Raw genomic sequence first — 13,782 nt, 5'->3', positions numbered from 1 at the left:
CATATATTATAAAACTCAGATGCAGTTTCTTAATGATACAAATTAAGTTGGATGAACAAATATTTAATTGCAAATAAATATACAGCATTTTCTAATTAGCCCCTTAGGTTAAAGGAAAAGTCATATATACTTTTTTATAATACAAGCCAGCCAGTATTTCTGAAATTAATCTTCACAGATGCTTTCACATTGTAACTACTGCTGGAGAGCCAGTGATAGGACTTTGCCCCCTAAGACTCCTGAGGCAGGGAAAAAGAAGGAAATTAAGAGAAGTAGTCAGCTGGTCCAAACTCAAAATTTCTCTCTAAGCTCTCAGCTCTTAGTGGTATGATAGCCAGTTTGATACTAGGAGTTCTAAAATGTAACACAGCATCTAACTGGAACATAAAGTGTATCAGTATTTTTATAAACTCACTACAACTGTATGAATGAATAAAGGCAATTCCAGTACATTTTATGAAGTCATAATATAAAATTATTGATTTGTATTGGATTTTCAATAGTAGTATTTAAAATACACATGGGCATTATTTACCATGTAGATATCTTTTTTTTTTTTTTTTGCGGTACGCGGGCCTCTCACTGCTGTGGCCTCTCCCGTTGCGGAGCACAGGCTCCGGACGCGCAGGCGCAGCGGCCGTGGCTCAGGGGTCCAGCCGCTCCGCGGCATGTGGGATGTGGGATCTTCCCGGACCAGGGCACGAACCCGTGTCCCCTGCATCGGCAGGCGGACTCTCAACCACTGCGCCACCAGGGAAGCCCGTAGATATCTTTTTAAAACCAAACAATACTACTGATCTATAATGTGTCATTGCTGAAACGGATAAATGAGAAAAGCTACATTTATTTTCTATCAGTGTGTTTTACAGAAAAGCTTTTATAAAGGTATTAAATAAACATAATGGAAAATATAGTATATTACTAGTTTTTATTTAGGGGATGGAGCTTTCACTTTATCCCATATTTTCCTCAGAGGTAGACTTTGTTTTTATTTCAATGAGTTCTTCTACTCGAGCCAGAACACTTTCAATCAAATCAAATGTGAAAAGAGCTGAATGTAGGACCTGCAATGCCAAGAAAAATTAGTGTTATTAAGGCTGCCTTTAAAGCAAAACAAAGCAAAAAAGAGAAAAGACTTCAGCTGTATGTAGCTTAGGAAAATTTCATATCTACCTTAAGCTGCATTTCAGGAGGCATATTCAGGATATCTTCTCTACCTACAGTTATAGAACAAAGATCTTTAGACTTCTGGACTTCTGTAAGAGAAAAAAAAATCGTGTCACACTTAATCATTAAAACAACTCTCAGATTTCAATAATAAATTTATAAGCTACTTTAATCATTTACTAACTTAAAAATGCCAGTTATTTGTGTAAATTAAGCCTTATTGTTTAATAGCTCAGGGTATGCTAAATCAAGCTATGAACAAAAATATTAAAATTCTGCAACATGTGAATTAATGTTTCTTTAGGTGAATAGTATTTTGGCATGTATAGGATGAATCAAAATTTTAAAACTTTTTTCTTCAATATAAAATCAGAAATATACCTGTCACACTAAAAAAGACAAAATTTTTAGTAATGCCTACAGAAGTACCACCATAGTGAAATGGAAAAGACCACAAGATTATTATAATAGAATTGCTGACTTTAAAAAGTAATTCTGGATCTAAGATTCTTTTTCATAATTTGTACAAACTGAGTAGAGGGTGAAGTGGGGGATGGACCCCACAATACTCAAGGAAGTATAGTGACATCCAAACAGAAATACTTGTGATACAGTTAGACTCTTAATCAGACCTTGAGGTTTGAAACCAGAATATGCTTCAGTTTGCTTTAAATCTTTGTTAACCCAATTTCAGTGTTAACTGGCATATAGATTTGCCAAGAAACATTGTAATTATAAGTAAAATGACTTAGCTATCACAGTTCCCTGTTTGCTCTAAGTTAGACAAGCACAAGATAAAGTTCTTTATTTTGAATATAAATGACAGTTCAAAAAAAATGACTAATTTTTAGACCTAACTGAAAATGAAACTTCACATTACCAACCTTGGCTATTTTTAATTTCTGCTTCATAATGTGCTTTTGACATATTAAGACCTGTATGGAGTGGCTTTAAGAAATTATTCTCAATCTTTTCGAGTTCTGTCCATAATCCAGTCTGTTTGGAAGAATTAATGAAACAATTAGTTATTTGGTTCAAGATGTATTGATTGCCTACTAGTATTAAACATGTGCTGACAGTTGGAGAAACAGAAATGAGTAAGACATGATCCTTGCCTTTCAAGGTAGAGTTGACTGCTTAATAATATTCATTACTACATCTAGTTATTTTATCTAAATACCAATCAAAACAAAAATGAACTTGTTCATACACTCATTACTGTGCCATTTGGATAGCTCCTGGTTTTGAGATCTGTAACTCAGAAGTTTTATCCATGAGAAAATTATTTGAGAATAATCCACACAGTCTGAGACATTTCTCTTTCCTTATAAAAGATCCCCACAATGACTCTACCTTATAAGTCCCTTCAACTCTTTATCTTTCAAATGATATTCCTGTCACATCTAGTTCCAGGGGATTCTTCTCCTTCTCTATTGATGGAAACTTTTCTAACACAAAGCTGATACAGACTTTCTTGGGGACCAATATACATGGAGATTTTACCTACCTAGGATAGCCTAGGGTTATTTTGTCATTTGTATTAGAGGTTTTTATTCCAAGAGCATTTCCTCCTGTAGTACTAAAGGAAGGGAATCATAAAGTCTTAATTAAAAAAAAAAAAAGAAATCGCAAAAAAAAAAGAAAGGAAGGAAGACAAAGAAAATTCATTGGTATTGCTAAGTTTCCAGGCACTTATTACAAAGGAAAGTATCTTAGGCAAAAAAGGGAAACTTAGGAATCCAGTTATCCTTAACTAGAATTGGATCACATGAAAATCTATTTTGTAATGAACTTATTTTGATCCAGGTAGTATATAACATTTAACATATATAGCCCTCCAAAATAAAATCTACACGTCTGTGTTGAATAATTTATAATTTCACTGTCACATATATCCTTTTAATTTAAATCTGTCCTTTCTCATTATTGCTATATTGCTAGGAAAAGTGGAGTTCTTGAGAGGAACTATCAAGAATCCAAAACCTCAAAAATATGCACACTTTTTCACTCAGAATCTATGAACTTAATCTGGGGAAGAATTAAATATGTATGTTATAATGATTCCACTGAAGAGATGTTTATAAAAATATGTTTAAGTAGTGAAAAATTGTAAGTAATGACAATTTTTCACAACAGGAGCAGGGTAAATTGTGGTATATCCACACAATGGAAAACTACACAGCCGTTAAAATAGTGTTCTTCACTACATATTGGTGAGTGGAGAAAAGGTTACAGCATGACTCGTATAATATGATCTTTTTTAAAAAAGAAGTATGTACAGATTTGCTGGTATAAAGCCTAAAAGGGCATACACTATAATGTCAAAAATAAATGATGAGATTTTGATTATTACTTTTCTTTTTGCTTATTTATCCTGATTTTAAACAATGAACCTGTTTTAACTGTATACTTTAAAAAACATTTTTTAATGTTTTTAAACTTCCATTGAAATTATAAGTTTTCTTGTCCTCACATGGAAACGTGGCTTACACATTAGTACAGGAGAAACTTCAACCAGTAGTCACACAGGATGTCAAGCATGTTACTCTACCACACGCACCCACTGCTCTCATTTCTCTTATGTTCCTCTCTCTCTCTCCAGCGTTTTCTTTACCTTTCTCTATCCCGCCCCCACTTTTTTAAACCTTGTTTCCCTTTACCTCTAAGCTTAAAAGTAGAACCCACTACTACTGGCCAATATCACGGATGGCTTTCAAGGCTACAGAGGTTACTGATGACCTTCTACAGATTAAAACACATTCAGACATAAAGAATATAGAGAAAACACCTTTTTCACTCACACCTAGCTTTGTTAAATGTAAAGATCCTACCATATTTACTTTACAAAATACATTAGATATGGTTGAAGCCCTCTTTATCCAAGAGAAAGCCAGTAACTAAGCTATGTAACATTTTCTAAAACTTGAGGTTTTAGCATCCTTAATTTATACAATATATCACAGTTTTGCATGTTTAAAACTTATACAAATGATATCACAGTGTACATATCCTGTGTTAGCTCCCTTTTGTTCAATCCTATGTTTTTGAGGGTTATTTATGTTATAGCTCTAATCCTTTCATTTTAATTGGTATATAGGCATCCCATTATACTATACCTTTTATCCTGTTACTAGTTTTTTTAGTACTTCAATCAATGCTCACTGAAATTGCTGCGTATGTTTTCCTATTCACATGGAATAAAAGTTTTTCTAGGGTAGCGTTTTTCAAAATATTTTTACCATGGCCCACAGTAAGAAATATAATTTACATCACAATTCACATTTATTTATATAGTTGAAACAAAAGTTTCACATAATGTCCTTTCTATTTATAACATCAAATATAGCCTGGTCCTTTCCTTTTTATATATTATTTTTTAATGTCAGGTATATTGAGGTATCATTTACATACAGTAAAATAAACATTTTTTAGCTGTACAGTTCTGAGTTTTGACAAAGACATATAGTTGTATAACCACCAACACTATAGTTTCATGACCCCAGAAGTTCCCTTGTGCCCCTTTGTAGTCAGTTTTCTTCCCCCACCCCCAGAGAATTACTGGTCTGATTTTTGTCTATATAATTTTTGCCTTTTCCAGAATGTCATATAAATGGAATCACTACTGTGTAGCTCTTTATAGTAGAGTGATATTGTGATTTATAATAAATATATACTGTATTTGGCTCCATCCTGTTCCTGGCAAAGAGCTCCTAAGACTCTTGAATTTCCTAAGTGAAGAACAGTAAAACTGTCTTTTGTTATTTATAACAAGCCCTTTCAGCCATGAATATGACTTTTGGAAAGCCCCTAATAAGAATGGGGGCTGGTTGCCAGAGGAATCAACCATGTTGATTAGAGGGTTCCAACTTTCAGCTCCTCTCACCACAAACTCCTGGTAGGAGAGAGGGGCTGGAGACTGAGCTCAGTCACCAATGGCCACTGATTCAATGAATCATGCCTATGTAATGAAGCCTCCATAAAAACTCAGAAGGATGGGGTTCAGAGAGCTTCTGGGTTGGTGAACACGTAGAGGTGCTGGGACAGTAGTTTAGGAGAGGGCATGAAAACTCAGCACCCCTTCCCTCATACCTTGCCTTATGCATCTCTTCCATCTGGCTGTTCCTGAATTACATCCTTCTATAATAAACCAGTAATCTAGTAAGTAAAATGTTTTCTTGAAGTTCTGTGAACAGCTTTAGCAAATTAATCGAACCTGAGGAAGGGGTCGTGAGAACCTCTGACTGAGAGCCAGTCTGTCAGCAGCACAGATCAATACCTGGACTTATGATTGGTATTGGAAGGGGGCTAATGTTGTGGGACTGAGCCCTTAGCCTGTGTAATCTGATGCTATCTCCAGGTAGAGTGTCAGAAAGGGACTGAATTGTAGGACATCTACTTGGTGTCAAAAAAAATTGCTCGCTATGGGAAAATTGCTACACATTTGGTGACCAGAAGTGTAAAAAATGAAGTGAAGTACTGAGAGTAGAGCAGAAACACTGGAATGTTCTTCCTCTACAGGTAGAAACTGACAAAATTATTCTAAAATTCATATGGAGAAGCAAAGGATCTAGAACAGCCAAAAATTTTTTTAAAGAAAAAAGTTGGCAGACTCACACTACTTGAGTGTAAGACTTACTATAAAGCTACAGTAATCAAGATAGTGTGGTACTAGTGAAAGAAGAGACACAGGTCAATGGAACAGAACAGAATACAAAAGTATACCCACACTTATATGATCGACTGATTTTTGACAAAGGTGCCAAGACAATTCAAGTTAAGTATAGCCTTTTCAACAAATAGAGCTGGAGTTGAAACAAAACCTTAACCCATACTTCTTCACCATATAAAAAATTTACTTGAAGTGGATCATAAACGTAAAATCTAAAGCTATAAAACTTCTATTAGAAAATTTGTGACCTTAAGTTAAGCAAAGATTTCTTAGAACCCAAAAAAGCATAAATCATTCAAAAGAACAAAACTGATATGCTGGACTTCATCAGAATTTTAAATTTCTGTTCTTTGAAAAATTCTATTAAGATAATAAAAATACAAGCCACAGACTGGAAGAAAATATTTACAAAAACCATACCTAATAAAGGACATATCCAGAATACAGGGGAAAGTTTCCTTTAAAAAAAGTTGGTCTAAGTTGAAAAAATTTTCTTTCACTCTTACTTAGTAATAGAAATTATTTGAAATCTTATTCCCAAAATGATATATTTAATGTCTTATATTCATTCTTTGGTGTAAATGAAGAACTCAGCTTCACTAATTAATTTTCTTCAGCCAACAGGTTTAACCTAACTACTGATGCAGGATTTTTAAAAGGAAATGTATCTTTTATCAAGCATTTTTCTTGAATGTTTTAAATTTCTCCTTTAGAAAGTAATGATTAAAAGTTTACAAAAGAGAAATGAGATATAACAATATATCTAATTTTATATTCAGACTGAATTCATTAATAAATTCTATTCAGTAATGTCAGAAACATATATTAGTTAAAGCAATTACATTTAAGCCTTCCTTCTATAACAGGAATGTCTTCTGCAACCGACAGATAAGTTTAACATACTGAAATATGTAATCATGTCTTCCTGCAGTTTCAGATTTCATTTCTTAGGCATGCCAGAAAATCAGACACATAATGTCAATTTTGCCACTCAACATTATCTTTGAAAATATCTGCCACATAAGATTGCTTTCCAACTAGAAAAACATGAATATTATCCCTGAGTTCTTATGCCCTACTTAAAACTTTCCATAGGAACAATAAATGAATTTTGATATGATACAATGGTCATGTTTAGCTCTAATCACTGAAAAAAGTTTCAAGAGTTTGGTTAATCAGTGAACCTTTAAAATTAACAATTTTCACCACTTTTACAAGATATTTATAATATCCAGAGGGATTTCCTTGGATACCAAAGCTTTTCAAAATAAAATACACTAACTTCAAACAACTTTGGTAGTGCTTCTGACAATTTAAAAAGATAATTGCCATAGTTCTGCTCTGTTACTTGTCGTTCCTGTAAAAAAATTTCTACTTTAAGTTTTAATGACCCACAATGTGTTTCCAATTCAGTAAATGTAGGTAATCTTTAGGTGTGTGTAAGGTTGAGCTGAAACAACAGAACATCATATTGTTTTGCAAATACCAGATATCAATTTAAGTGTTGCACAGTTTATAATAAGTCTCATCAAGAAGCATCATAACCTTTGCATACGTTTTGCAATATAGATTTGATAAAACATCACGTTACCATTAAAACATACTTTTAAATAAATCAATAGACACAATCAAACACTGTATATGCTGGGAAAATAATCTTTCCAGGTCCAAATGAGACATTTTCTCATTTGCCAAATAATACGCAATTATATACGCTGATAATAAGGTTTCTTTTCTACCTCTACAGAGACTAAAAGAATGTTAGTAACTTTTCATCTTTCAAAACATTAGGGGGCCTCATTCACAAGTTCAGCATGTTGTTTCTAGCTGTCTCTAATTATGAAGGTTTTAAGCTTTCATTTGCAAGAAAAATTATACTTTAGACTATAAGTTTCATTGGGTATTTACTTTTGATGAAACTATCTTAAATAGTCTTAGCTTTAAAGTCTTACATTCATTTTCTTTCTTTTTAGAATGTGGCTCAAATTAAGGCTAAGTTGACTAATTATAGAGTCAATACTTTTTTGAATATTGTCACTCTTTACAGTTTCAGATACAGTTGAATGTGAACATGTTTCTGTATTTTTCACTTATTTTTGTTATTGTCATGAATTTGAAAAAAAATAGATCTCCCTCAATAAAAGTACATTCTGAAAATACAGATTAAAATAATTTGCTTGTAAAACTTCACAATTTTACTGACAGCAGGTACAATTTATTTCCCAATTAACTACATACTATGTTACTATAAAGTTAAACTGTACAGTATCATAGCCTTTCTGCTAACTGACCACTAAATACATCATAAGAGATATTGGTAAGCAACATGCATCTTATTCCTAGCCAATCTGTCATATCCCCTCCACTTTCAAACACTGTTCTTTGCAACTGATCACAAAATTTGCTGCAATATCCATAACTCTAAGAATCGTGTAAGCAACCTGATGTTTCAATTATATTCTATTTCATTTTGTAAAAATTGCCAGTCTGAACCACTAAATTGATTTAATGACTCTCTAATATGCTTGGTTATGACTAGCAATTTGAAGAACACTGCTCTAATTATATAGCTTAGGAGAGAAGTTGCTGAGTTAAGAGTATTTATTCTTCAACTCCACTGGATAATGCCAAATTGCCCAAAAAGGATGATCCGCTTTGTTTCATCACTGTGCTGGATCCTAACCTATGCTACCCACCTTTTTTAACATTCGCCATTTTAATGGGTGTGCAGTGGTATCTTACTGCAGTTTTAAGTTACACTTCCATAAACATTAGTGATACTGGGAATCTTCTCTTGTGGTTATTGGCCATTTGGGTTTCCTCTTCTGTGAGCTGCCGTACAATATGTGTATACTTTACCTATTTTGCTGATGTGTGGTCTTTTTCTTCTTGCTTTGTAGTTACTTTTTTGATACTATTGGATGGAGAAAGGAAGACATTTTTTTTCTCTTTTTGTGGCTTTTTCAGTTTGTACACATTTTCTTTTCTTGAATAGGTTTTAGTTTCAATGTTATTAGGTTTATCAATCTACTTTTTTGTGGTTAGTGCTTTTTTACTTAAGGAACCCTTAGGTCACACAGATCTTCTCTTATAATGTGTTCTAAAAATTTCTAAGTCCATTTGCAATGTTAAGTCTTTAATCTGTATGGAATTTTGTTTTGTATATGTGAAATAGGCATCTAATCTCCCCTTCCCCATACATATGACAAATTACCCAGCATCATCTATTGAAGAGTCCTACTCTTCCCTTCCAATTTGTAATGGCATCTCCATTTCAGACAGGAAGTTCAGTGCAATGGTGTAATTAAGAATGTTAGGGCCTCCCTGGTGGCGCAGTGGTTGAGAGTCCGCCTGCCGATGCAGGGGATACGGGTTCGTGCCCCGGTCCGGGAGGATCCCATATGCCGCGGAGCGGCTGGGCCCGTGAGCCACGGCCGCTGAGCCTGCGCGTCCGGAGCCTGTGCTCCGCAACGGGAGAGGCCACAACAGTGAGAGGCCCGCGTACCGCAAAAAAAAAAAAAAAAAAAGAATGTTAGCTCTTGGAGATTGCCCAAGTCCAAAAACTGGCTCCTTCGCTAGCTATGTGACTTTGAGCAAGTTCTACTTACCCTCACTATGCCTCAATTTCCTCATCAGTAAAATGAAGAATAAAGTAATACTTACCTTGCAGGAGGATTAAATGAGTTAATACGTGCTTAAAGCACAACTTGGCAAATGGTTCTTAATAAATATAAAGCTACCATTAGCAGCAGCATCATATATATCTATTATATATTTTTTCCACAGGTATCTATTTTTAGGTTCTCTACTGTTTTCTACTAGTCAATCTATCCAGTCCCATGGCAATACTACTCTAAACTACTGTGGCTTTATAATAAATTATGATATCTGGCAAGGCAAGTTCCTGTCCACACACCTTGCTCCTCAAAGGTGCTCAGCCCTTAACTGTTCCGTATGAAACATAATCAATCATCAAATTTTAAAAAACTAATGGGTGCTTTTAATTATACGGAATTTTTAGATTAAGTTGAGAAGAACTGACAGCTTTTTTTTTTTTTTTTTTTTTGCGGTACGCGGGCCTCTCGCTGTTGTGGCCTCTCCCGTTGCGGAGCACAGGCTCCGGACGCGCAGGCTCAGCGGCCATGGCTCACGGGCCCAGCCGCTCTGCGGCATGTGGGATCTTCCCAGACCGGGGCACGAACCCACGTCCCCTGCATCGGCAGGCGGACTCTCAACCACTGCGCCACCAGGGAAGCCCGAACTGACAGCTTTAAGATACCAAATCTTTCCATCCACATATGTATTCAAATCTCTACTTATATCTTTTTTTATATCTCTCTATAAAGTATTATAATTTTCCTCAAAAAAGTTTTACACATATTTTTACATGTTTTCCTAAGTATCTCGTATTTTTGTTGCAATTATAATAAAACTATTTTCTGGTTGACTAAGAATTTTTATCACGATTATGTACTGAATGTATCAAATGCTTTTTTCTTTTCCTGTAACTATGTATTTACTTTACTTTAACCTATGAATTACATTACCTTGCATTACTGGAATAAAACCAGCTTAGTCCAATGACTTAAATTTTTTTTTGCTAGATCTGGTTTGGTAATATTAGTATCTATATTCATAAGTGAGATGAGCCTGTAACTTTACTTCAGCATACTATCCTAGTCTGTTTTGGTATTAAGGTCATATCTTACTAAACAGATGCATAACATTAAGCACAACTATTCTGTTTCTAGTGTTTTGAACATTTTATATAAGACTTGAATATCTGTTTCTTGAAGTTATAGTAAAAATTACCTGACCTTGTGATTTCTCTTAGTAGATTGTGGCAGTTTTGTGAGATTATATTTTCTAACAAATTCTATTTTATTGAAGTTTCCAAATTTACTGGTATGTTTTCATGTAATTTTCTTCCTGTTTTTCAATCTGTGCTGTATTTATACTTCCTTTTTAATTAACATATTATGTCTTCATGCATTTTAAAAATCAATCTAAACAAGTATGTATCAGGAATTTTTACAAATCGAATTATATAAGATACCCAGCTGATTCTGATTAGGACCATATGCTGAGAAACAATAATCTAGAATGGCCCTGTCCAATGCCAAGGAGGAACTGAATTTTTAATTAAAAATTAAAAAAAATTAAAATTTAAATAGTCAATGTGGCTACTGTCTATTGGACAGTGTAACACTAGGAGGTCTTTATTAAGACTTTAGTTGTTCTTCATGGCAATAATTTAATACACAGCCCATAATCTAAAACTTATAATAAGGTAATAAAATGTGCCAAAATCAGGCTAAAGAAAATTTGTGCACACTCTGTTCAGCATAATTCCACAAATTTTTCATGTGATGAACAACAGTAATATTTTTAGAAGCATGTAGGAGTTAAGAAGCTATGGAAATAAGAATATTTTCTCTCTCCTACATTAAGATTACTAGATCTTTAAAAAAAAAAACACGACGAAGAAAATCATCTTAACATTTGTTTTAGCTTCAGTGCCTAGAAAGTAACAAGATGTTAAAAAATAGTACTAAGGGGGCTTCCCTGGTGGCGCAGTGGTTGAGAGTCCGCCTGCCGATGCAGGGGACACGGGTTCGTGCCCCGGTCCAGGAAGATCCCACATGCCGCTGAGCGGCTGGGCCCATGAGCCATGGCCGCTGAGCCTGTGCGTCCGGAGCCTGTGCTTCACAACGGGAGAGGCCACAACAGTGAGAGGCCCGCGTACCACAAAAAAAAAAAAAAAAAAAAAGTACTAAGGATAAAAATTTGAAATGTTCACAAATGCTTACTTTAAAATTTTATACCCAAGTAACTCACTGGTGGAGTAGTTCTGAGATCTTTTCAGTTCTAGAGCTTAACTATACATTTCAAATTTCACTGCAGCCTGTCTCACAAAAGAGAGAAGGCAGTTTTATACCACAGTGAAATTTATTGCCAGAACAGATAGGGACCTTGCAAAGGACAGTCAACCATGATAATGAAGAAACAAAAAGAAGGAAATGAATAAGACCCAGTTTTCCCTTTTCTAATTTGTGTATCACTTCTTATTTATGAAGTAATATTGTAGAACTTCTATCACTTGTAATATTAAGGAATGTGCATAACCTTAAGTCATTTGGATCTGCAAATAACACACAAGGGATATGTTTTAATCTTGGAGAAAGAAACAATTTAAATGAGAACCTAAAATGTGGATTATATAGAACTATAAGTATGTGTTTGTATGCCAGATATTTGTTGTGTTTTCCTAAATGAAAAGCATATATGCATACATTACATAATTCAATTTTTAAAAATTCCTGATACATACTTCTGGCCTTTACAATCTTACATTGCTTCCCTTGACCCTGCTCCCATTCTACATATTACAATCACAAATTATTTAGAAAAGAATAGGTAAGCAGGTGGACAGGAAAGGATATGAGTAGATGGGACAGAAGGTGAGGGATAAATTATTATGGGCTATGTATTAGAATAAATTACTATAATTAAGCAATTAACACTTACTTAAAGATACCTACCAAATAGTAGGGAACACTAGGTCTAAAAATTAAGTTGGTTTTACCAGTACAGATAGAGGGAGGTTCAAGGTCCAAGAAGTTATGTCAAACTGAAGTGTGGGAGAAAGTGCCTTCAACTTATGCAAAGAGATAAAGAGACATGAAATAGTAAGGTAAGGAGGGGAATGATTTATGAAAAGAATAAGTCAGTTGACAGTAACCCAATATAGCAGGGAAAGAAGTGGATTATTATTCAATTATGAATCACTTTTTTTGTATTTTAATGATTCTGTTCTTATTTAATTTTTCTATACACCTTTCTGATTGCTTTTCAGCTTTTCATCTGACTAGTTACCACCTCAGCACACTTAACTGCTCAAAAACAGGTACTGGTAGGAATCCTTTTGAATAAAACTACCCACAATTCAGCATCACTAGAGTATCATTTTGTTTCTCCTTTAATCACAATTTCTAAAACTCAGAAGGCTCTTATTTTTTGATTACCCACAGCAGACAGATTTGCCTCTCATTTATATACATGACCTACTGTGACTGCACTTGGAAGAAATGCTTCCATGATGAACAAGCTGCCTCAAAGATGTTAGGTTGCCACCTTGGACTGATTTTTTGGCCAATTTCCTTAGTATGATAATTCTTACAAGTAACTTGAATGGCTATACTATGGAATATTTGATCCCTAAGAAAAAATTTTAAAAACCATTAAATAAGAAAGCAATCTTATAAGCTGGTTATATCCTTTTCTTCACTGTACAATGTTCAAGCTAAATAAATGTGAGGCATTATCTGTGGACATCTTCATAGTAGACATTGCACAATGCTAAAACTGCTTTGCCTTCCCTCTCTAGGCGGAGGCCCGTTTGCTGCCCCTGTAGTACACTGTGCTCACTTAATCAAAAAGATTCTTTTTCGTCCTGTCAGGCACATCAGATCATTTCTGGGTATGGCCTCATCCTGATGAAAGTAAACACTCATACCATACTCTAAGGACATCTTCCTGAAGCCTCAGGGCTTCCACTGCCACTGAATGTACTTGTTATCTTTCTCTTTTTATTACAAAAAAAGGATTTAGTTTGTGATTCAAAGGTTCTGGTCACTGCCTGGGGTCATAGCTATTTCTGCCACTTACTAGGTATATGCCCTTGTGCAAGTTAAAGATCCTTCCTGTGCTAACACTGTCTATGAAAAATAAAAACTAAAGAGCACTTATAGCATAGTGAAGAATAAATGATAGCACCTGGCCAGAACAGAGCTGCCACTGGCAAGGGCTAGGGATGGGTGTGGAGTGATGGCATCAGAATTAACTGGGAGGAAAAAAGGGAACTTATTGTGATGATAGTAATGTTCTATATTTGGTAAGGATTTGGATAACAGATCTAAGCATTGGTTAAACCTCAGTGAATGTAC

At 34.6% G+C, this 13,782-nt stretch overlaps 1 protein-coding gene across 2 annotated transcripts in view; it reads right to left on the bottom strand.

The window, feature by feature from the left end:
- Positions 1 to 97: 97 nt before the first annotated feature.
- Positions 98 to 13,782, bottom strand: part of GLMN (glomulin, FKBP associated protein) — a 45,266-nt gene continuing 31,581 nt past the window's right edge. The window contains exons 16-18 of one of the 2 annotated variants that reach the window (XM_081223851.1): positions 2,052 to 2,163; positions 1,174 to 1,256; positions 98 to 1,064 (exon numbers count right to left, since the gene is read on the bottom strand). In XM_081223851.1, the coding sequence (XP_081079977.1) occupies positions 954 to 1,064; positions 1,174 to 1,256; positions 2,052 to 2,163 (306 nt within the window). In that variant the 3' untranslated portion in view covers positions 98 to 953. The remainder of the gene's footprint in view (positions 1,065 to 1,173; positions 1,257 to 2,051; positions 2,164 to 13,782) is intronic. The other variant, XM_081223850.1, reaches the window with a different exon arrangement.

This window comes from Mesoplodon bidens, assembly GCF_964165515.1.
Source record: "Mesoplodon bidens genome assembly, chromosome: 2".
NCBI lineage: Eukaryota > Metazoa > Chordata > Mammalia > Artiodactyla > Ziphiidae > Mesoplodon > Mesoplodon bidens.
The sequence above is the reverse complement of the archived record's forward strand: the minus strand, read 5'-3'. Positions and strand labels throughout refer to the sequence as shown.